The sequence below is a fragment of the Protopterus annectens genome, chromosome 6.part0, assembly GCF_019279795.1.
Source record: "Protopterus annectens isolate FY-2018-M chromosome 6.part0, PAN1.0, whole genome shotgun sequence".
Classification (NCBI taxonomy): Eukaryota; Metazoa; Chordata; order Ceratodontiformes; family Protopteridae; genus Protopterus; species Protopterus annectens.
Window position 1 is genome coordinate 30,233,914 of NC_056737.1, and position 24,389 is coordinate 30,258,302.

General features: G+C 45.3%; 1 protein-coding gene across 2 annotated transcripts in view; it reads right to left on the bottom strand.

Annotated features, from left to right (window-relative positions):
• HEATR5A (HEAT repeat containing 5A) overlaps window positions 1-24,389 on the bottom strand; it is a 2,570,019-nt gene that overhangs the window by 1,800,105 nt on the left and 745,525 nt on the right. For both annotated transcript variants that reach the window (XM_044073826.1, XM_044073825.1), the window contains exon 11: window positions 23,305-23,457. In XM_044073826.1, coding sequence (XP_043929761.1) covers window positions 23,305-23,457 — 153 coding nt within the window. The remainder of the gene's footprint in view (window positions 1-23,304; window positions 23,458-24,389) is intronic.

Consider the following 24,389-nt stretch of genomic DNA (forward strand, 5'->3'; position numbering starts at 1 on the left):
ACACCCTGGGGGCTGTGGTGAGACCAAAGAGCAGGGCTCAAAACTGGAAATGACTGGCTCCCAGCCAGAAGCGTAAATGATTCCTGGATGCCTTGTTTATCTTGATGTGATAATAGACGTCCTTGAGGTCGATGGAGCACATCCATACTCCCTCTCCCAACAATGGGAAGATGGATTGAAGAGTGACCATTCAGAACTTGGACTTCAAGATGTAGTGATTCAATTGACTGAGATCCAGGATGGGTCTCAGGTCCCCTGTTTTTTTCGGCACCAAAAAGAGTCTTGAGTAAGTACCTGATCCGATCTGGTCTGAGGCGACCGGTTGGATGACTCCTTTTCTTAGCAGCTTTGATATCTCTAGCGCTACTTGATCCCTTTGACTGGGTGGAACGTCTGGGATTTTTTTGATTAGGGAAGGGGGTGAGACAAAGGGAATGGTGTAACCTCCGGTGATTATTCGAAGCACCCATCGATCCTGAGTGATGCTCTCTCAGTCTTGAGGATGCCTCGAAAAACGACCCCCGACTGGCTCCGGAGCAGCACAGTCGGGCAATCCCTCAAGGATTCTGATAGGAAGATCCACGAAAGGAGTCACGGTCTCCCAGATAGCAGGGGCCTCCTCTGCCCTTAGGACGGCATCTTCTAGAATAATTCCCCCCACCTCTGCCTCTGCAGGGGGACTCACCATGTGTGGCTGGGAAAGACTTTTGTGATTTCTTGAACCACATCTTCCCTACTCTCTGAGCCTTGGGATAAGGCCTAGAGGGAAGAGAAAAACGGGCCCCTATGGCAGATAAAGTCTTACCCTCCTGTTCACATCTGGTGAGAGTCTCTTTCACTTTGGGTCCAAAAAGAAAGGACCCATCGAAGGGGGCATCCGTGAAGGAAGACTTGAAGGCCTCCGCGAAGTGACATAGGTGCATCCAGGCTTGCCTCCTAAGAGCCAAGCCTGAGCTAGCTGCCCTACTCGCCCCTTCGGCTGCATAGGATATGAGCCTCATGGACGAGTTTGCAATGGAACCAAGGGTAGACACCTGGGTGTTAACAGTCTGCGCTACCGCCTCAGGCATGTTACCCGTCAAGGTATCTTCCAACTCTTTGAGGAGATCTCTCTGGAGCCGAGTAAAGTGACAAAGGTAATTCACAGACCGCAGTGTAAAGGTTGCTGAAGACAGGGTACACTTCCCATATCGATCCATACTCCTGGACTCCTTGTTAGGAGGATGGACGGAGGAAGAAGCCTCTGCAACTTCCTGCTGAGTAGCTGACGCCACCACCATGGCATCTACAGGGACCTCTTTTGTCAAAAACTCTTTCCCCGGGGGAGCAGACAGGAACTTATTAGGACGACTGGGCACTGGTTCCACGGAATCAGGGTGCTCCCACACCCTTCGACAAATCAGGTCTAAGAGTTCATCGAAGGGTGGAGACACCCAGGAGGTGGAAGGTTGAGCTCCGAAGGCCTTGAGGAATACCGACTCCTCCTCAGAGGGGGGCTTGGAAGGCCAGTCGCCTCTCTGTCTCAAAATCTCCAGGATGTCGGAGAAGGAGACGTCATCAGAGGCCGACTTAGGGGGCCCCTCTGCATCATCGAGGTCGGTATCCGAGGTGATGGACTCGTCTTGGGAGTCTATGTGCTTCCTCTTGCACAACTTCTTCCTGGGAGGCTCCTCAGGCACAGACTCTGAGGGGCCCTCAGAAAGCTGGGGACCACTCATGGGGTGTCCTCAGGCCTTCGAGCTCTGCTGTCCACTGATAGGGGGGCATCAGAGGCTCTAGTCGGGGTGTATGGAGACGGAGTGGCCGATCCAAGTGATGTCACTGACGACCTAGCCAGTGAGCTCCTCATGGCTTCCCCCTCGGGCCCGACCGAGGAAACCCGAGTGCCGAAACCAGATGATGGAACCGAAATGGCTGGAGCCGACGACGGCTCCGATAAACCCGCCAGGGGTACTGGAGCTGGCGTAAGGACATCACTCGGCGCCGAACACTCCGGCTCCGATGACACAATGCTTGGAGGAGGAATCATCGGTACCGAAAAAGGAATAGGCTCCAGAGCCGACTGGGTCAGAGCCGAAAACAATTTGGCTAGCACTGGCGACTGAAGGAGCCTCTGAACCACCCTATCCACGTCCAAATCAGATAACCTAGAGGATTTGGAGGCAACTGAAGGAGATGAGGATCTCCTACCTAGTGATTCCTGTGTAACACTGGGTAACCGGCTCTGAATCGGCTCCAATATGATTGGAGCCGAGGTCGACTCCAGTACCACCGATACCTCCTGCGGCCCTGAAGACAATGGAGCCGAGGAAGCAGTATCCAAACCAGAGCTCCTGCGGCTCTGAAGCCAATGGAGACGAGGAAGTTGTAACTATTTTCAAATTCTTCTCCGGGGGCTCCGAAGAACTAGATGGAGCCAGAGATCGTTTCTTACTTCTGGTTGATTTGGATTTGCCAGTAGAAGAAGCAGATTCTATATCCTCTTCAAAGGAGGGCTTGACCAGGCCCTTCAAAATCAGTTTAATTTTTCTTTCCTGCAGTACCCTGGAACTGAAGGAATGGCAGACACTGCAGGATTCCTGTAAGTGAATCGCACCAAGGCAATAAACACAGATGGCATGCCCATCTGTCATAGACATTTTATAGGCACACTTTGAGCATTTTTTAAACCCGGAGGGTTTATGCTCTTTTTTGCTCTTTAGATATGTCCAACAAATTCCAAACACTCAACACAACAACAGGAAGGTGGGATACACTACAGGAACTCTAATTTAAATGCTCCTTAGGGATCGATGACAGAAAACACTGAGAACAAGATGAAGGAGAGGACTAGGTCCCTCTAAATTAAACGGGCCTAGCCTGCCAAACAGAAGGAAACCACACACACTCTCCACAAAACTCTAACAAGCTCAAAACACACACAAAACCCAATATAGCTATGAAAATAGCTTTTGTTTGACAGAAAGGTATAAAAACTTTAGAAAGTTTAGTCAAAAAGGTACTTAGCCACAGCCAAGCTCGAGACCACGTCCTAACTCAACGAGCGGCAAACGAGATCTGGGGGTTTGGGAGAGGTGCATCCTGGGATACGGATTAGCCCAGCCAATTAGAGACTTCGTGCTAGAAAATAGTCGGCCGAGTCGGAGCCGATTATCGGATCCGAACCAATCAGTAATGAATGTAGGCGGGATAAGACCACATAACATCTTGAATTTTCACATTAACAGGTACCTGTGAAGCAAAAATATTGCATAGAGTGTTGCACACTGAAGTTTCAGGACAGATGAAGATTTGGATATTGCACTAAATGGACATGAGAGTATATGACTGAATTAGTCAAGAAAATATTCAGTTAACTGCTTGAAAGAGCAGAATGGCTTCTGGCATGCCTGTTGTTAGAGTTCAGCTATCTGGTGGATAAGGGGAAAAAGCTTCTATTGAGTCTAGAAATCTTACAGTGCATGCTGCAGTAACGTCGACCCGAGGAAAGGCGGGAGGACATACCCACAAGCAGGGTGAGTATGTTCATTTATTATCTTTCTAGCTCTTCCAATACATTGAGATTTGTGTAAGTCATCCAAGGATGCCAGTGGAGAGCCAATGATTTTTTCTGCTGCTGTTACTACTCTCTGGAGAGCCTTGCGATCTTAGGTATTACATTTCCCGTATCATACAATGACGTTGTTTGTCAGTACATTCTCGATGGTTCCCCTATAGAAGGCTTGGAGGATGGACTGTGACAGGTTTGCTTTCCTCAGTTTCTGTAGGAAGTGCAAATGTTGCTGCACTTTGACAGTGTGGTTGGTGTGCACTGACCAAGACAGGTCCTCTGACGTGTATACCCAGGAACTTAGTGCTCTTGACTCTTTGTACGGCTACTCCCTTAATTTCAGGGGGATGATGTACTTCCTGAGAGCTTCTAAAGTCCACAATCAGTTCCTTGGTCTTGCTGACATTCAATGCCAGATTGCTGCTGTCACACCCACCAAGCAGATGTTCCACTTCATTTCTATATGCTGTTTGCACACTGTTCCTGACAAGGCCTAGGATTGTGGTGTCATCTGCAGACTTGATAATTCTGCTGGATTCATATCTAGCTACACAGTCATGTGTAAACAAGGTGAAAGGTAGAGGACTCAGGACACAGCCCTTTGGTACACCCGTGTTGAGAGATATGCTTTTAGAGCTATTATTTCCCACACATACCTTTTGGGATCTGTCTGTGAGAAAGTCTAATATCCAACTGCACAAGGGAGTGTTGATGCCCAGTTGGATTAGTTTCATCACTAGGTTCGGGAGGATGACTGAAGTCGATGAATAACATCCTGACATAACAGTCCTTATTTTCCAATTGAATCAAGGTTTCATGAAGTGCTAAAGATATGGCATCTGTTGTGCAGTGGTTTGACCTGCAGGCAAACTGAAAGGTATCTAGTGTTGTGCAGGTATGCTTGCTGAGATATGGTTCTTGATCAGCCGCTCAAAGCACTTCATTACTGTTGATGTTAGAGGAACTGGGCGATAATAATTCAGGCTTGCTGGTTGTGGTTTCTTGGGTAAGGGAATGATAGTCAAGTTCTTGAAGCATCTTGGTACTATGGTTAATCACAGTGATTTATTGAAAATGTCTGTGAGTACTAATGCCAGCTGTGCAGCACAGGTCCTGAGAACCCTGCCCATAATGTTATCTGTACCAGCTGATTTCCTTGGGTTAACTCATCTCAAAGTTTTCAGTACATCAGCTGTGCTGAGGGATAGCACTTCCTCAGCCTGACTGACAGGTAGTTTATTTGCCACAGTTTTGTTGTTTGTGTCGAACCTGCTGAAGAGTCTGTTTGGTTCATTTAAGAATTCTGTACTGTTGTCACACTGGGCAGATGCAGGTTTGTAGTCAGTTATGTCTTGTATGCCTTTCCATAGATGTCTAGAATCCCTTTGGTCATTAAAGTGACCCTGGATTTTTCTTCTGCAGGTTTTCTCTTTGCCTCTTTTATGCCTTTGTTTAGGTTTGCTCTGGCCACCCTTAGGGCATCCTTGTCTTTACATTGGAATGCTGCATTACGTGCCTTTATAGGCTCGTACAACTCACTGGCCAGCCATGGTTTTTGATTTACACATATGCTGATGTCTTTGGTAGCTGTCACATCATCCACACATTTTGAGATGTAGACCATAACAGATTCTGTATACTCTTCAAGGTCTATTTGGTGATTTGCTTTGGCTGCCTCCCTGAATATCTACCAGTCCATAATCTCAAAGCAGTCTTGCAGTGCTGTGACCGCACCCTCAGGACATAGCTTTATTTGCTTCCTTGATGGTTTTCCTGATTTTAGCAGCGGTTTGTATGCAGGAAACATCATGATGGTAAGATGATCCGAGTTGCTCAGGTTTGGATAAGGTGCTGCCTTATATGCCAGTTTTATGTTGGTGAAAACCTTATCTAGTGTATTCTCCCCTCTGGTCGCAAAGCTCACAAGCTGATGGTAGTGGGGTAGTACTAATTTCAGGTTGGCTTGGTTAAAGTCACCTGCAATTACATGGGCAAATTCTGGGTTCCTGTTCTGGAGTTCACTTTTGGACTGGTACAGAGTGGCAAGTGCTGCATTGGTGTTTGCACTGGGTGGAATGTAAAAAACAAGTTATGTACTTACCATAACGTTCCATGTTTGTAGTCCATCTCACCTACATTCTTGCTGGATGGGTTCGGAGCCGATATTCGTCCCTGACTCGGCTGATACTAAAGCTCAAGAGCTTTTACTGGCTCGAGGCTAACCCCTATCCCATGGTGCCTCACGGAAATTCCCCAGATCTTGTTTGCAAGAAAGCAATAAGTACCTATCAGTTATAAAACTATCAAAAACTCTGTACATACAGACAAAAAATTATGTAACATTATCCATGCCAGGTGGACAACAACTACAACCAGGTCAGACAGCAAATAGACAGTATAGTCCACCAGATCCTCCAGGAACAGGAAGGGGGGTAGGAGGGAGGGACGCCAAGAATGTAGGCGAGATGGACTACAAACATGAAATGTTAAGTACATAACTTCTTTATGTTATGTAGTCCTATCTTGCCGTAATTCTTGCTGGATGGGACAGCGTCCCAAGCATCTTTATCCCGGGTGGCTCAAGCGAAGAGACTCTTCAGCACAGTGGATCCAAAGGATGACCTGTCTTGGGAGGTCAAATCCAATTTGTAATGAGTGACAAAGGTATGTGGTCTTGCCCAAGTAGCTGCTGCACAAACAGTATCAATTGGGAGCCTAGATCTAAAGGCACATGAAGTAGATACTGCCCTTTTACTTTGTTGGTAATTGTTTGCCAGCAGTTTGATAAGCAAAGGAAATGCAATCTGAAAGCCATTATGAAAGGGTAAACAGGCAAGCCTTTATTTTTGTCCGAAAAGGAAACAAATAACTGATCTGATTTTCTGAATTCTTTAGTCCTGTGTAAGTAAAACCTGGGAATTCTGTGAATGTCTAATTGGTGTAGTCTGTACTCAGATTTATTAGAATGATTTGGAAAAAACACTGGTAGCTCAATAGTAGTGTTAAGATTATGCTCTGAGCATATCTTGGGAAGAAAAGAAGGGTTTGTCCTGAGTGAGACTCCGTCCTTGTGGAAAATAATGTAAGGAGGTTGAATAGTAAGAACTTGCAATTCTGAGACTCTCCTAGCAGAGGTTATGGCTACTAAGAATAGTGTTTTCCAAGATAATAATTTCAGATCCGATGAAGAAGAGGGCTCAAAGGGTGCAACAATTAATGATGTGAAAACTAAGTTCAGGTCCCAGGGTTCTGATGGTTGTTTGACTGGAGTCCTGAGAAGGAGAACTCCTTTCAAAAAGGTTTTGCACAAAGAGTGTGACGTGATGGGATTTCCCATGAAGCCAAAATGGAAATTAGAAATGGCAGCTAACTGAACTCTGACTGTAGCGGCTGCAGCTCCTTCATGAAAAATGGAAGCAAGGAAGGACAAAATAGATTCTATAGGAGCTGTACAGGGATCTAAGCCTTGGTTTATAGCCCAAATAGAGAACCTTTTCCATTTGCTGGAGTATAACTTCCGAGTGGAAGGCTTATGGGATGAAATCAGAATGTGTTTGACTGAAGGGGAGAGGGAAACGCACCTGGCTATTCGTGGAACTGGAGCAGCCATGCTGTCAATTTGATGGTGGGATGGAACTGCCCCGATTGATGAATCAGGAGGTCTGGAGATGGTTCCAGAATCCATGGTTCCTCCAAAAGGTAGGGTCACAGGAAGGGAAACCAAACTTGTCGAGGCCAGTAAGGAGCAATGAGAATCATGGTACTCTTCAACTGTTTTGCTTTCTGTATTACCTTTGGGATGACAGGAAAAGGTGGGAAGGCATAAAGAAGTCCCAGGGGCCAATTGTGGACTAGAGCATCCCTGGGTGACTCCCTGGATGGGGAAATAGGGCAAAGTAGCTGCTGCATTTGGTGTTCAGGTGTGTGGCAAATAGGTAGGTTGCATCAAGGCTGGCCCCATCTGTGAAAGATCTTTTTCGCAACTTCTGTATTCAGAGACCACTCGTGAGGTATCGCAATTGCTCGACTGAGTTTGTTTGCTAAAATATTGGACTTCCCCGGGTTGTGCATTGCTATTAGAAAACATTGAGTGTCCATCACCCATTTCCAAACTCTTAAGGCCTCTCGGCAAAGCGGGTAAGATTTGGTTCCCCTTGCTTGTTTATGTACCACAAGACAGACATGTTGTCTGACTGGATCGCAATTGTGCCAGTGGGAAGGGAGCTGTGAAGTGCTTGCAACGCATATAGCACCGCTCTCATCTCCAGAACATTGATGTGCAAGTGGTTCTCGTGGTTCTGCCAAATACCTTGGACCATCATTCCCAGATAATGCCCCCCCCCCCCCATCTGGGAAGCGTCCATGGTCAAAACTGCTTTCCCTTGGGGAGGAACAAGTGGACGACCTAAGAGAAGTTGTTCTGTATGCAACCACCATGTCAGATCCTTCTTGCAGGTGTTTGTGAGGAGACTCTGATGAGACAAAGGAAGATCCTGCATCGACCACTGGTCAAATAGTAGCCACTTAAGTACTCTCATGTGTAGATGGGCTAGAGGAACTAATAGGATGGAGGAAGCCATAGTCCCTAGGACTTGAAGGACTACCCTGGCCTGAACTTTGTGACTGTTTAGCAAGGATCTGACTTGGTTGCATAGAGATTCTACTCTTTCTGTTGTTAGCCTTGCTGACATGATGGTTGTGTCTATTTCTGAGCCTAAGAATACAATGTGCTGTGAAGGAGATAAGGCTGATTTTTTTTTTTTTAGGTTGACCGTGATGCCTAAACTAGAGCACAAGGATAGAGTCTCGTCCCTGGTTCTGATGAGTTGATGCTTTGTGGTAGCAGTGAGGAACCAGTCATCTAGGTATGGAAACACCTGGAATCCTTGACATCTCAGGTGAGCCGTTACTACTGCCATACATTTGACGAACACTCTGGGGGCTGTAGTGAGACCAAAGGGCAGTGTTCGGAAATGAAAATGACTGGCTCCCAGCCAGAAGCGTAAGTGTCTTCTGGAGCGCCTGTCCATTTTGATGTGGTAGTATGTGACCTGAAGATCTACTGAGCACATCCAATTGTCTTTCCCGATAAAGGGAAATATCGACTGCAGAGTGATCATTCGGAACCTAGATTTCTTTACAGACTTGTTGAGTCTACTGAGATCTAGAATTGATCTCCAGTCCCCTGTCTTTTTTGGAACTAAAAAGAATCAAGAGTAAGTTCCAGATCCTGTTTGCTCTGTGGGGACTTCTTGGATGACTCTTTTTTGCAGCAACGAGATGACCTCTGATGTTGCACGGTCTAGTTGAATGGGTGGCACGTCTGGTAGAGACTGGTTTGCTGGGGGGTTGAAAACAAAGGGGATCAGATAACCTCGGAATATTATGGTGTGTACCCAATGATCTTGTGAAATGTTTAGCCAGGTGCTTGGGTACAGAGGCAGATGACCCCCGGCTGCCTCCAGAGACGGACAGTCGGGCAAACTCTCAGGGGTGAGGGAAGGGACGATCAGAGAAGGTTTCTCTATCTCCCTGGTGTTGCGGACCTCCTCTGCCGCGAGGACGGCGTCTTCCATTATATCCTCCCCCTCTGCCTCTAGGGGAGGGTTGACCTTGTGACTGAGGGAAACCTTTTTGGGATTTACGGAACCACATTTTTCTTCCTGTATTACCCTTGGGATAGGGTCTAAATGGGAGGGAGAAATGGACTCTGACAGCAGATAAGGTTTTCCCTTCCTGCTCACACCTGGTCAAGGTCTCTTTCACCTAAGGTCCAAAAAGAGATGAACCATCAAAGGGGATGTTGGTGAAGGAAGACTTAAAGGATTCCGTGAAATTACAAAGACGCATCCAAGAATGTCTTCTGAGAGAGATTCCTGCTGCAGTTGCCCTACTCTCTCGGTCCGCTGCATACGATATCAGCCTCATGGAGGAGTTAGCTATTGACATAAGGGTGGAGAGCTGCGCAGAAATCTTATCCATGGATCCCGGAGCTACTGAACATTGAAGGGTATCTCCCAACTCCTTCAGGAGATCCCTCAGAAGACGAGTGAAATGGGTAAGGTAATTCAGCGATCTTAGAGTAAATGCCGCTGAAGAGAAGGTAAGCTTCCCATACCTATCCATCGTCCTGGACTCCTTGTTAGGAGGATGGATATTAGAAGATGTTTCAGAAAACTCCTTCTTGGTGGCCGCTGCTACCACCATGGAATCAACGGGAGCTCCTTTGGTAAGAAGGGACTTATCTTCCGATGCCATCATGAATTTATTTGGCCTCCTCGTTATGGGCTCCACTGAGTCTGGGGAGGTCCAGGCTTTCTGGGGAGGCGATATGACCCCAAACAGCAGGTCATAAGGCGGTGCCACTCAGGAGGTGAAAGGTCAGGAACCAAAGGCCTCAAGATGCACTGATTCGTCCTCAGTAGGGTTAGAGGTCTTCCAGTCACCCCTCTAAGGATTTCTAGGATGTCATTAAAAGAGACATCCTCAGAGGGGGATCTAGGGGACCCTTCTGATTCTTCCAAATCAGTGTCAGAAGTGACAGACTCAGGTGAGTCAACATGCTTCCTCTTACACAGTCTCTTCCGAGGGAGCTCTCCAGTGAGATAATCTGGGGAGGTCTCGGAAGAGGGGATACCTCCAATGGGGGCTGCTTGGGTCTCTGGTTCCCTACACTGTGGGGGTGGCAGGGGAGAAGAGGTTGCTGCCTGCTGCTGGTGGGACACAGGTTCCAGAGGTAAGCCTTCTCTACTGCCTTGAAAGCCTTTCCCCCCTGCTCCGAAGAAGACCTTTACCCTGAGGAGAAGGACAGTCAGCTCCTAGCAAGGGGGAACAGCTCCAAAGCAGATGTGGGAACCGAGCTGAGTTGAGCTGAGGCACCGAGAGGGAGGGACGGTTCTGAAGAAAACCCAGGGTGACTATCCCCCTCGGAGTTGACTCGAGAGCATCGGCTCCCAGGTCCCTCAGCTCCAGACTGAGTCACTGAGGATAGAGTAATCGGTTCCAAGAAAGCAGGGAGGATCTCCGGAACCAACGGATCCAACACCAAAGAACCTGAAGTGATTGGCTCTGAGAGCAAAGCAGTCAAGAGGAAGAGCAGTGGTTTGCAAAAGGGTGGGCTCCGAAGTCTTTGGGTCCGGCGGGGCCAATTTCTTTGCCAGAGCTGGATCAGAAAGCAACCTCTTCACTACCGCTCAATGTCCTCATCTAAGAGTGTCCTGGAGGATTGGGTGGAGACAGAAGGAGATCTCCTCCTCTCCAAAATAGGAGATCTCAAAGTAGGTGACACAGGGTCAATGTCGAAGGTTGCCTCGGCACCGAAGAGACCGACGGTACCGATGTAGAAGAAGCTGAATCGGAGCCAGAACTACTCCGCTCTGACACTTTGGACTTTTTCGACAGCTCCAAAACTGGGGCTGGAGATTTACATTTTAAAGTCTTAGGAGCTGCCTGACCAAGTTCCAGCTGTTCCTGGAAGGAACTGGTCATAAGACCCCTATCAATGAGTTTACATTTTCTCTCATTCAAGACCATATTAATGAACGCATGGCAAAAGGTACAGGGCTCTTGCAAGTGAGCTTCACCTAAACAGTACATGCAACTGGAGTGACTGTCTGTCAATGACATCTTTTGTGAGCATCTATCACACTTTTTAAACCCCGAAGGGCAATGGTCCTTATGTTCTCTTTCCTTTTCTTTAGACATTCTAACAGGAACAACTATTGTCTAGCCAGAGAAGACAATACTAACTAAACTACTATCTACTAAGGTAACAATAACAGCGAAGACAGTAAAGATAGAAAGGAGAATCTATCGTATATTGTAAACTTTTTTTTTTAAGACAAACACAGGGAGGAAAGGCCCTCTAAGTTAAATGGGCAACTATGGCGCTCTAACTTAAATGGGCCGTGCAATCCTATGGGGAAAAATAGGGGTCAAACTCTCAGAACAGTCACACAATAAGATATAAATAAGATATAAATAAAAAGGATGTAAAGAAGAAGAAAAAGATGGAAAAGTAAAAGATTTAGTAAATAAATCTATTACTTAGCCAACGAGCCAGTAGAGACAACCTCAAAGCTTTTGTGGCAAACGAGATCTGGGGAATTGCTGTGAGGCACCATGGGATAGGGGTTAGCCTCGAGCCAGTAAAAGCTCTCGAGCTTTAGTATCGGCCGAGTCGGAGCCGAATATTGGCTCTGAACCCATCCAGCAAGAATTACGACGAGATAGGACTACATAACATCAGCTGTTATGCTCGCTCCATTAAACTCTCTAGGCAAGTAATAGGGTCTGCATTTTAGAGACAAAAATTCATTGTTCTCTGAGCAGTGTGAGGCAACCACCCTGCAGTTAAAAGCATTAGGCAGTCCACAGGATAAGATAAATAATGGATGATGTGAGCCGCACAAAAAAATCTTAACAAAAGTCTGAATTTTGCTTACCAATGGGAATGTGATAGTAGATATTTTTTAAGTCTGGGTTTATTGTAAAAGTAAGAAAATGGAGAATAGGAAACAGAGTCTGAAAAAATAATATTTTGAACTCTGGGACCTTGACAAAAAGATTGAGAAAGGGCAGATCTAGCATAGGCCTTCAAGCCCCTTCTTTTTTTGGAACAGGGTTCTTTCGAGGTGGTCTCAACTGAATCACCCCTTTTAGAAAAAGTTTCATATGGGGGTGTGGGAAGATAGGTGGAGTACTTTGCAGGCAATCGTATAATGCAGATGCATGTACCTTAATGATGGCATAGGAAAGTCCTAGCCTAAAGAGCCCTGACAAGTACTGCATCTCCTTCCTATGGTATGGTGTGGAATCTCCCCTCACTGAGTTGTCAGGAGAAGGGAGAATTAGTATTGCCTCGGCCAGAAGGGCGCCAACTAGGATCATGTTGGGTCAGTCTGCCCAGAATCTTGCCAGTACCCTCGATCAGGGGAATGCATACAGAAACTTGTTTGCCCAAGTGAAAAATAATTCATCTATTTTCCAAGCTCCTGCCTTGTTGTGTTCTGAAGCAGAAATTCTACAGATGCTTATTGTGGTGAGAGGTGAACAAGTCTATTCAGTGGATCCCCCACTACATGGTTAGATCCAGGAAGACCTCTCTCTTTTCAACATCCATTCATTGAGATCTAGAATTTCCCTGCTTAGAGAACCTGCAAGTACTGTTCTGGCCTGGGATATAAGAGGCTATGAGAATCATCCCCATTTCTTGAGCCAGCATCCAGATTTTCCTGGGAAAGTTGCAAAGAGGGTAAGACAAAGTTCCCCCTTATTTGTTTACGTACCACATAACTGTGGTGTCATCTGTCTAGATTTGCAGTGTCCCTGGGCTTGATTTCTGTTGCAAAGCTTTTTCGGGCAGGTAGACTGGTAGAAACTTCTGATTTATATCTAACTTTCTGGGTACCTAAGTGGATTGCCCAAGCCATGCCTGAACTGTCTCTGGTGATGGCCTTGTCTGCTTCTGATGAAACTTGCTCTTGGGTTACTCTGTATGGTACTCTTTCACCTCAGAAGTTCTTTTTTCATGCATGGAAAGAGAGGCAGGAGGGTTTTGAGGGGTTGGGAGTACTGTTCCCAAACATTTTTTTTAAGAAACCATTGGAGTTTCATCATGTGTAACTTTGCAAATGTGATAAGAATGTAGGATACCATGTTCCCCAGTATCCTCAAGAATTATCTTGCTGGGAGGAGTTGCTCTGGAAGCATACCAGTCAGATATCCTGTCAAGAAAGCAATTCTGTCTTGGGAAAGGAAGGAAGGAAGGCTTCCTGTTTAACCTAATCTATGAGGGTTATTAGATAAAAGATTATTTTATGACAAAGAGGTTGGGATTTTTGAAGATGTAAGGTAAAACCTATCTTCTAAAAGCAGTCTACAGTGAACTGTAAGGTGTCTAGGGTTTCTGATGTAACTTTTCCATGAATGAGGAAGTCTAAGTAGGGGTAAGTACGAACCTCTAGAGTTTTGCAATGTGCTATCAGAATATTCTGACATTTTGTGAAAACTCTAGGAGCAGTAGACAGCCCAAATGGTAAAGCACAGAACTAGAAATATTTTCTGCAACTGCCTGCTGTAGGGGACATGGAGGTGACCATCTTTTAGGTCTAATGTGACCATAACAGCAACTTGGAAGGTCATGAGCAATAGTTTTAGCAACATTACCATTTTGAATTTTGGGATGTTGAATAACTTATTTAGCTTTGAGAGGTCAATATGAGTCTCCTGGTGTCTTCATTTCTTGGAACTAGAAATATTCTTGAGGAGAAACTTTTTCCCTATTGTCCTGGAGGGACAGGCAGGATGGATTTTTGGTGAAGAAGTTCCCTGGGGATAGGCAGTAAGAGGCTTTCTTGACATTTTGTTGGCTTTGGAATGCCCAAGAATGGTGGCATTTCTCTGAACTGAATATATTACCCCTTCTGTATGACAACGAGGAATTGCTGGTCCCTGGTGATGGTTTTCCATTGGTTTAAAAAGAAAGAGAGTCTTCCTGCCAGAAGGAGGGGAAGGTGTAGTAGTATATAGTCAGAGTTGATCTCTTTGCTGGGTGGGCTCCTTGGAGCTCTCTGCTCTGTTTATTTTGGTTTCCATCACCTAGAGTCTTGGTCTTTTGCCACAGGGAGGCCTCCCCTTGTCCTGTCTAGGTGGAAAAGGCAAGGTTTAGACAAGTAATTCCTACTGTACCTTGAGGTCAGAGATAGGTAAAATTATTTCACAGTTTTAATTTGCTATCCTTTTTATCCAGTGTCTCAAAAACTTGTTCATCTGGAGGATCAAAAATAAATTTCTTGTCTAATGAACATCCAGTAGTTCAGCCTTTACCTGATCTAATATGGGATGGGTCCTGAGCTATGCAAGTCTGCCAATGACCATCTGTGGCAGCTGCTCTGTAAGAAGCATCTAAGGCATCATGGCCACATTTATGGGAGAGTATGGAGACTTGTAAAGCTTATCTGTCCATCTCATAGGAATTCCTTAAACAAGGTCCTATCCACAATAAAATTTACCTCAGCTAGAATTTTGTCCTGAAGAGAGACAAGATACTTTAACATATGAAACTGACAATTCAAAGCTCTCAGTAGGTATTGGCAGAGGTATAAGCTTTCTTCCCAAATTAGTCTAATAATCTACTTTCCCTGTCATCAAGCAGAAGTTGTCTTGTTGGTCCCATAGGTGCATCTTTTGTGGATTCAGTAGAGACTACAGAAGGGTCAGCATTTAGGTTTGTTGTAGAGGTGCATGTAATGTTCAAGTATTATGTAAAACCTGTCTGGCTTCCTATGAGTATTGGGGGGGGGGGTAGAGAATCATATTACAAGGCAATGTCTTCAAAGACATAATCCAATACAATGTGTACAGGAGGAATTACCAGTTGTCTAGATGAAGGCAAGCAGGGTATCCCCCAAAGGAAAGGTCCTCGGGGGCAGGGAGGCAGTATAGAGGATGTCATTTGAGTCATAATCTTGGTAAGTTTTTGGTGGCAAATGGCCAAAGTAAGACAGCTTCTCCTCATCCTCAGAGCAAGAGAAATATTCCTTTTCTTGAAAAGCGACCTCCCTGCTCCTTTTAGACAGGAAGACCTCAGACGTGGAAGCCCTTCAGAATTTTCAATTTTTTAATGCCAACAGAGAAAGGGAGGCTGAGCCCTGAAAAGACAATGCTAGGAACAACAAAAAATAACAGAGAAAGGGAGGCTGAGCCCTGAAAAGACAATGCTAGGAACAACAAAAAATAAATGTCTGCACCATGGCATAAACAACATACCAAAAACAAGGTAATAAACTTAGACAACCATTTGAAAATGGTCTGTTTTGACACAGGTTGTCCCTTCTTCTTGCCTTCACAAGAAATGATCAATTGATACAAAGATCTGAAAGATTTAATTCTGTTCAGATAGCACCCAAGTTGTCTGTGGTCATCCAAGGTATGGTGTACCTTTCTCCCTCACTTTTAGATTCAGGAAAGAAAAAAGGGAGATGGATAGTTTGGCTGAAAAGTAAGCTCGGATACCACTTTAGGGATAAAAGAAGGACTGGACAACAAGTAAAATAAAACAATCAATATGAATTTGACCAACATGTGTCCATTGTTGTAAGAAAGTCCTTCTTTACTGCACAGCTTATAAACAAAGGGATTGTGTCTAGATCCAGGAATGTCATCAACCCCCCTTTAATCAGCCCTCATTAGGCCAATCATTGAATATAATGCCCCATTTGGCACGTATCTGTCCAGACACATGCGACAACTGGAATGACCACAGAGATACCCACAGATACACAGCCTAAACAACATGTCCTACATGAACTGACTAAAAGACATGTCAGTATACTCAGTATCCTACTGATTGCTAAAAGTTAACCTGTGTTTGGCATATGAGGCATCCTCTGACCCATTACTGATGGATTTAGTGCACATCAGCAAGTTAAATGGCATCAGAAATACTCAAGACTAGGGATCTAAACCTTTTTTGCAATATAAACAGAATGGTTTGAATGGACAGGAACATTTTGCAGAGGATACCGTTGCTATGGAACAGACACCCATCCACCTAAAACAAAGTTCATCCCTGAATTCATATTCAGTGCAACTTAGATCTATGGATGGGAAACAGAAAAGTTACCCCAGGACTGCCCCCTGTACTATTAATAGACAGAGGCAGCTTCTACATTTTTTTTTATCTCAGGCATGGGTCCCCTCAGATTATCTATTGTATGATCCAAGTTGTTCTAATTAGAGGTAATATATAATTAGCAACCATGGAATGGGTAAAGCCAATCTATTACCAAACGGGATAGGTTATTTCCAGCATAAAAAAGGGTAATTGGCAAGGCTTAAAATGACCCACAAGGGCAGCTAGCCTAGTACTCACCTATGAACCTATCTGTGGCACATATTCCACAAGTAAATGTTTTTGCTTCTAATACTTGAATTGACCCACTGCTACAAACCAGCTCCCCAAATGCCTCCCAAAAATATTTGTGAAAAGTCTCTCATTTACTATATCTAAATTCTTGTCTTTGCTCAGTCCTCCCTATCTTTTCATCATGGATTTGATATTGTTGATAAGCATTCACTTTAATTTCATTTAATTTACAGCTCTGCTGCTGAAATTCTTATTCTGGCACTGATACTATACTATACATCTGTTAAGATTGCATTCTGATTCATTTAACCATGTTGCAATAACTACAAATAGAGCATACATCTAACTTTAGTTTATATTTCATTTTACCTCTGAAAAAGGACATAAAATACAATGTAAATGAATCCATACTGTGTAAATTGCATTACTCTGACAGTATGAAATAAACAAACACTTATTCTCTGCATCTTTCCTGTAAATGGATTACTAATGACTTAACGGGCCTGCCCAGCCACCAAATACTAATAAGACTGATCTTATTAATATGGCAGGGATTTTGAGGGATGCTAAAAAATCAGAGTTAGGAATTAAAGACTGGATATTACCATACATATTTTTTAATACACTAAGACATGCTCCAATACAAGATAGGGTACACCCATGTATCAAAAGCAGCCCAACCAAAGTAAACCATGTCCTTACCATCTCAAAGACTAGCAACCTTAGTGTTCACAGTGGTGTGGGACAGCCTTACTCTTCTATAACCCAGGGGAAGAAATGGAGGCTGATGTCAATGGCTGGTCCACATTATTAATCAAGTTATTTATTTATCTTTTATCTATCCCCTTTGGATCCTTGACATAACATCTAAAAAAAGCTGCAGAAAGTACAGTTGTGTACACTTGCCATACATGTAGATGTTCGAGTGTATTCACAGTTGCAGTCATCACCTGTGGGTTATCCCTGCTGTGGTAGCCCTTGGCCAACGTCATTACATCAGATATTCTTGCCCTAACCCATCAGAAGTACAAGGGAAAAGACAAAAGTGGTCCTGGTCGCTAAGAGACACCTTGGGAAGCATGTGTCCTCCTAGGGGAAGATGTTAAATGGGGGATGGAGGGAGGGAAACCAAGACTGCAACAGTGAATACACTCAAACATCTACATGTATAATAAGTGTACACAAATGTACTATGTTCTTCATGTTTCACTGTTGCAGTCATCACCTGTGGGAGGATTCCCAAAGCTGAGGTAAATGGTGGAAGGATAGGTAGAGTCCTAGGTAAGGGACAGGAGGCCCTGCAGAATTGCAGAGGCAAACCCTGCCCTAGACATAGAAAAGAGAGGAAGGTGGTAAGGCTTTGTAAAGGTATGAACAGAGGTCCAGGTGGCTGCTTCCAAGATGTCCCTGGTAGGTACTCCTCTGAGGAAGGCAGTGGAAGTGGAGGTTGCCCTAGTCGAGTGGGTACAGATCGACTTAGGGACATGTAGCCTGTAGCAGAACTGGAGACAGTGTGAAATCCATTTGGAAATGGTTTGTTTGGAGACGGGCTTCACTTCTGCCCCTTGGGCAAAGCTTACAAGAAGCTGGTCAGTTTTTCTGAATGGCTTAGTGCGGTGCAGACAGTATCTGAGTTGTCTAGTGGGTGTAGAATTCTTTCTCCCTTGTTTTGAGGGTTGGGAAAAAAAGTGGGAAGGTGTATGGCCTGGTTAAGGGTCACATCAGATACTACCTTGGGCATAAAGAAGGGATTAGTCCTCAGGGAGACTCTGTCTGCATGGAAAATTATGAAGGGCTCAGCAGCCATGACAGCTTGACATTCTGAGACCCTTCTGGTTGAGGTGACGGCTAGGAGGAAGGCAGTCTTACAGGAGAGGTATTTCAATACTGTTGAAGTGGCAGGTTCGAAAGGAGGCAAGGTTAGGTTCTCTAACACATATTTCAGGTCCCAGGGTGGAGTAGGAGGTCTTCTGGGAGGCCTGATATTAGAAGCCCCTCTGAGGAACTGCTTAATCAAAGGATGAGAGAAGAGGAGTGGGTCTGAATCATAATGGGCAGAGATGGCCGAGGCATGGATTTTAATAGAGGAGAAGGACAGGCCACTACTGAACAACTCTGCTAAGTAATCCAGGATTAGAGGGGTTGGAAAGTTGGGAGGTACTGCCCCTTTTTGATTGTTTCCAGGAGCAGAATCTTTTTCATTTTACTGCATAAGATTTTCTTGTGCTGGGCCTTCTGGCCTCTGTGATGATGTCCAGGACCTGTTTGCTTAACAGTGACTTCTTGTTAGTTTTTAGTGTATAAGCCATGCTGAAAGTTTGAGAGTCTGGGTGCAGTACCTTCCCCATCTCCTGGGTCAAGAGGTCTGACCTTAAGGGAAGCAGCTTTGCGGGCTGTAAGGCCACACTGCATAGTAAGGGGTACCAAGGCTGTCTGGGCCAATCTGGAGCGATGAGGATGGCCTTTGGTTTCTCCTCTCTTATTTTGATCAGAACCTTGGGAATAAGGGGCAGAGGAGAGTATGCGTACACAAAGAGGGAGCTCCAGGGGAAGGTCAAGGCATCCACCTTCCAAGCTAGGAGGTGATACTCCCGGGTACAAAACTTGTGCAGGTGGTGGCTGAGATGTGAGGCAAAGAGGTCCACCTCTAGGGTCCCCCACTCTTGGGTAATTTGCAGAAAGATTTGTCTGTGGAGCTGCCATTCTGGGGGTCCAGTAAGTTCCTGCTTAGGTAGTCTGCCAGTGTGTTGTTGATTCCCTGGTAGGTATTGGGTAATTAGGTGTAGCCCCATGGAGGTGGCTGTAAGCCAGAGAATCATGGCTAACCTGCACTGGGGGTAAGATTGTGTGCCCCCCTGCTTATGGATGTACCACATTACTGTGGTGTTTGTCTGTTTTTATAAGGAGGACCCCTGGCCTGAGATGGGGTTGGAAGGAAGACAGAGCATTTTGCACTGCCATCATTTCTTTCGGGTTGATGTGCAAGTGAAGTTACTGGGCATTCCAAAGGCCTTGGGTACACCTGCCTACTAGGTGAGTGCCCCAAGCTATGTCTGAGGCGTCGGTGGTGATGGTCTGTCCGGCAGGGCAGAGGATGAAGGGAAGACCCTTGTCCATGGCACAAGCCTCTGCCCCCCAGAGAAATTTGTCCCTTATGCAAGGGATCAGTGGGAGAGTGGTCTCTAGGGACTGAGAGTGCTGACACCAAAGGTTCTTTAAGTACCATTGAAGCTTTCTCATGTGAACCCTGGCGAGAGGGATGAGAAGGGTGCAAAATACCATGTATCCCAGGGCTTGCAGGAACTTCCTCGCAGTGAGGTAACTTTTGGAAGCCAACTGGGTGAAGTAGAGAGGCAGGACACTCTGCTTTTCTGGGGATAGGAAGGCCATTAGGGTTGCTGTGTCCAGCACAGCTCCCAAGAAAACAATTTCCCTGGTGGGGTTTTGCTTTGATTTTTTCTCGTTGATGGTGAACCCTAGGGAAGTTAGGAGTTTTTTGACAAAGAGAAGATCCTGGAGCAACTTTTCTTTGCTGTTTGCATGACTGAGGCAGTCGTCCAGGTAAGGGTAAATATGTATATTTCTCTGTCTGCAAAATGCTATAGCCAGGGCCAAGCATTTGGTGAATACTCTGGGAGCAGTAGATAAGCCAAAGGGCAGTGCAGAGAACTGAAAGTGCTGATTGCCTGCTCTGAAGCACAGGAATTTTCTGCACGATTCCCTGATGGGGATGTGGTGGTAGGCATCTTTTAGGTCTAGTGTCACCAGCCAAGCATTTTGAGTGAGCATAGGCAGGAGCTGCTGCAAGGTTAGCATTTTGTATCTGGGGGCCACCAAGGATGTGTTCAGTTTTGGATAGATCCAGGATGGGGTGCCAAACGCCCTCTTTTCTGGGAACAAGGAATAGTCTGGAGTAAAAACCTTTTCCTGTTTGATCCGAAGGGACAGGTTCTACTGCCCCCAGGATATTAGTGTTTTTACCTGCTTTAATGCCTCTGCCCACTGGTTTCGGGGGAGGTCTGGGTACACTCTTGGAATAGGGAATTCGCTGAAGGAGAATCTGTATCCCTGAGAAATTATTTTTAATAACCATTGGTCCTTGGTTATAGAGACCCAATTGTCCTTGAAGAGGGTGAGCCTTCCTCCTAGTTTTAGATTAGTGAAATGAGGGCAGAGGGGGGAGAGTCATTGTGAGTGCTTACCATAAGAGCTTGGCTTAGAACTCCCTGCCTTAGAGGCGTAAGCTGTCCATTGTTTGCTTCTTTGCTGGCCCTGGGATAGGGACCTGGATGTCCTGTCCCTGCGGGGCTTACTTTGGCCCTGTCTGCTGGGTGCAGGGAAGGCCCAGTGCTTAGAGGAGAAGTTCCTGCTGAATCGGAGTGGTTGAACGTGAAAGAAATCTTTTACGGTGTGCATAGATTTTGCTTTGTCTTCCATCTTTTTAAGCACCTCTTCTGCCATTTCCCCAAACAGGCGTTCCTTATCCAGGGTGCATCAATATGTTTAGACTTGACATGATCAGGGAGAGGTTGTTCCTTCAGCCATGAATGTCTTCTAATAACAGATTCTGTCACTGCTGCCCTTATAGAGGTTTCTAGGGCATCATATCCACATTGTAATGAGTGCTTGGCCACTTGACAAGCAGAGTGTAGTAATTCTGCCAGCTATTTTGAGTTGGCACCGTCAGGACAGGTAGCAATCTTCTGTTTTAATTGTTCCAAAGTGTGTTGTTGATATTTTAACATAGGGAACTGACACTTGAGTGCTCTGATAGCTAGAGTTGCAGAGGTGTATACTTTCTTACCCCATCTGTCCAGAGCTCTGGAATCTTTGTCAGAAGGAAGAGTATTCTTGGCAGAACTAGTCTTAGCTCCTTTGGGTCTATGTGTAATGACCTCAGGGTCTGAAGCAGGGTTTCTGTACAGGTATTTGTGAGAATCTGGTACTCTGTAGTACCCGTCAGGTTTAGCTGGAGCGGGAGGCAGGACATCAGGGGCTCAACTGGATTCAAGGAAAACATCATCCACCACTTCTAGAACAGGTGGGATGGTCAGGGGGTCTGTGCTCGGGCAGGTCCAGAAACTCTCTAAGTCGTTTCTTTGACTGTGGGTAATCCTGAGATTCCCACTGAAAATGTTCCCTGAGGGAGTTAAGGGTTTCCCTGTAGGAGACGTCCTCTGGAGGGGAGGCAGAGGGGATGGATTCCTCTGCATTAGAATCCTCATAAACAGTTAAGGACTGTTGATCCTCTTCAAAGGCAGAATAATCAGATTCCTCAGACTCTTGCTCTGCCATAATTTCTGGGGAAGGAAGCCTTTTACTTTTAGGAGTGGGGGCCTGAGTACCTCGGATAAGGGAGATGAGATCCTCTGCCATTTTAAGCATTTGAGCTTGGGGTGGGGGAGCAGATTTCTTAGGAGTGGCCTGGCTTCGAGGCCTGAGAGAATCCGTCGGTCTCTGAGAAATGGTAGTCGGAAGACACGTCTGTTTTTGTCTAAAATCAGTAGTTCGAGTGGCCTCCTCGGAAGCCAGAGCCTGCGTCGCGGGTCCAGACCCAACCGAGGCAGAGACAGCCAAAGGCTCGGAAGACGAAGTGGATTTCTGCGGCATACCGGACTCCGAAAGGGTCTCAGCAGAGGCCTTCGTAAAAAGCAAGTCGGGCATCAGGGGCTGCGAAAGTGCCCCACTGAATTCCGGACAATTGACAACTTGCTTATCGGTAGCGTTGCTGGAAGGCTCAGCCTTGTATGGCCTGTCTCTACCTTTACGTTTTTTCAGAATGATGACATATTGTTGGCTGACAGATGCCATATCGGAATTCGAAGATGGAATAAGAAAATAATTGTCTACAAAAACAGCTCTATGGCAAATGGCTCTTGATTAAAGAGGGCAGAGAACCGGCAATGAGGAACATCATGGTCTGGGCCTAAACAAGTGATGCAGTTAAAAATGAAAGTCTCGGCATGGGATCTGCTTTCCACAGGCGAGGCAATTGTTAACTTTTTCGGACATCGGTTAGAGCAAGAAAAAAGGGTCCCCAAAGGGGTACTTAGCTTTAGACATTTTCTACTGAAATTCGACTTATGATAGCGACCGACCAGCACTCGTGCAAACTGCTTCTGCTACGGGCTCCATGGCAAGAAAGACTGATGTAATGACGTCGGCTGCCTTGCTTTATAGTACTGACGACCTGACATCAGACTACAGGGCGACAGCAGCCGGCGCACAAAAACATTGACTGTGGTATTCAGGCCGGCCGAGGGCTACCACAGCAGGGATAACCCACAGGTGATGACTGCAACAGTGAAACACGAAGAACATGCATATTTCCATGTCAACAACCATGAGATGTCATACAAACCTCTTCCTCTTCCTAACATGTAAATGCTCACATGCTGCTCTTCAAACCACCAGTAGGGTGTACCTGGTAATGAAGTATTGTACATCACATGGTGGCAAAGTAGAACAGAACAGTTGTCTCCTAGTCTACCTTCATCTGGCCACCCAAACAGCAAAAGAGAATGTAGAGAGAACTCAGGTTAACTCATGTCACAGATGAGAATACTCCCCCCCCCCCACACACACACATTTTTTTTTTCTCTCTGTGATTTTTGCTACATGCCGGCCAGCATTCACCACCCCAAAATGGATAAGGCCCATTTGCTCCCTTTCCTAGGAATGTCACCCAGGATCAAGCAGACAGCTGTCTGGAAGAGGTCATTATTCAAGCAATCATATGCATGCTTTATGGCCTCACCAATGTCCTGGCAATGGGACTTGAGATATGCATCACCACAGAGTCCCATAGTGCCATCCTCATCTGAGTATACACCTCCCACATATCTGCATTGCAAGCTACCAAAAGGAAAAATGTGTGCCTGCTTACCACAAAGTGCACCTGAACGTCCTTCCAATGTAACCTGCCATGTAAATGAATCTCCACGACTTCTCTCCGTTTCAAGATCCTGTGGTGACTGTGGAAACATACATCGCCATAACAGCAGAACTCTTGGAAGATGGTGAGAAACAACAGCAGAGCCTACAGATTTAAAGACAAAAAATTATGATGATGAAGAGTAACAAAAAAAAATGTTAGTAAATTTTAAAAATGCTACTATATTTAAAGTTGCACTCTGAGTATGGAAATAAAGTGAGCAGATGGAAGAGCCATTGCTTGTGCAGCACCAATTCTTACCTATATCAGAAAACTTGACCTTGACAAACTTGAGTCATGCTATAATAATATTGCCAAATTTGCTAACAACGCCACCTTCAGATCCCATCATTGTCTAGCTCTAAGGGACTTAAATAGTTAGAATTTCCTCAACCACTATATTACCACCAACTGGTTATTGCCTATAACATTCTGAAGTATCCTGATAAAACCCAATCACTAAGTCAACTACTTACCTACTATGCAACAAATCGCACACTTGGCTCTACTGACAAATCACTTCTATGCATCTCTAGGGCTAACAATACTGCTGGTAAAGCACTATTCTCCCACACTGTTGATAAAAACTGGAACAACCTCCCCCATCACTGACCTCTATCCCCACCACCACATATATCAAAAACTCTTTACAATCACATCTCATAAGCACCTGGCTTTGCCCATGCATTACCTAAAAAACACTGCTTAAGCTCCGTGGAAAGTTGAAAGGCTTTTTACTTGCCTAATGTAAACGCTACAGTTGTTTACTTCCAATATTTTCTTTATCCCTTTAATACAGGTACTTCATTTTAACATGATGTATGTCATGTCTCTCAGTGTTAAATGTATTTAGTCTGTTCAACTGCTGAGTTGTATCCTGTCTGTTTTACATTTCTGTCTTACTAGTTGGATTTTTTTTTGTTATAATGTGGTATTATCAGTTTTTTACTACTATGTATTAAATTCTAGTATTCCTGTTAATATACGTGGAGCGTTTCTCCCCGGGCCTCCGCTGTAAATGGATCTGGTCCATTCGA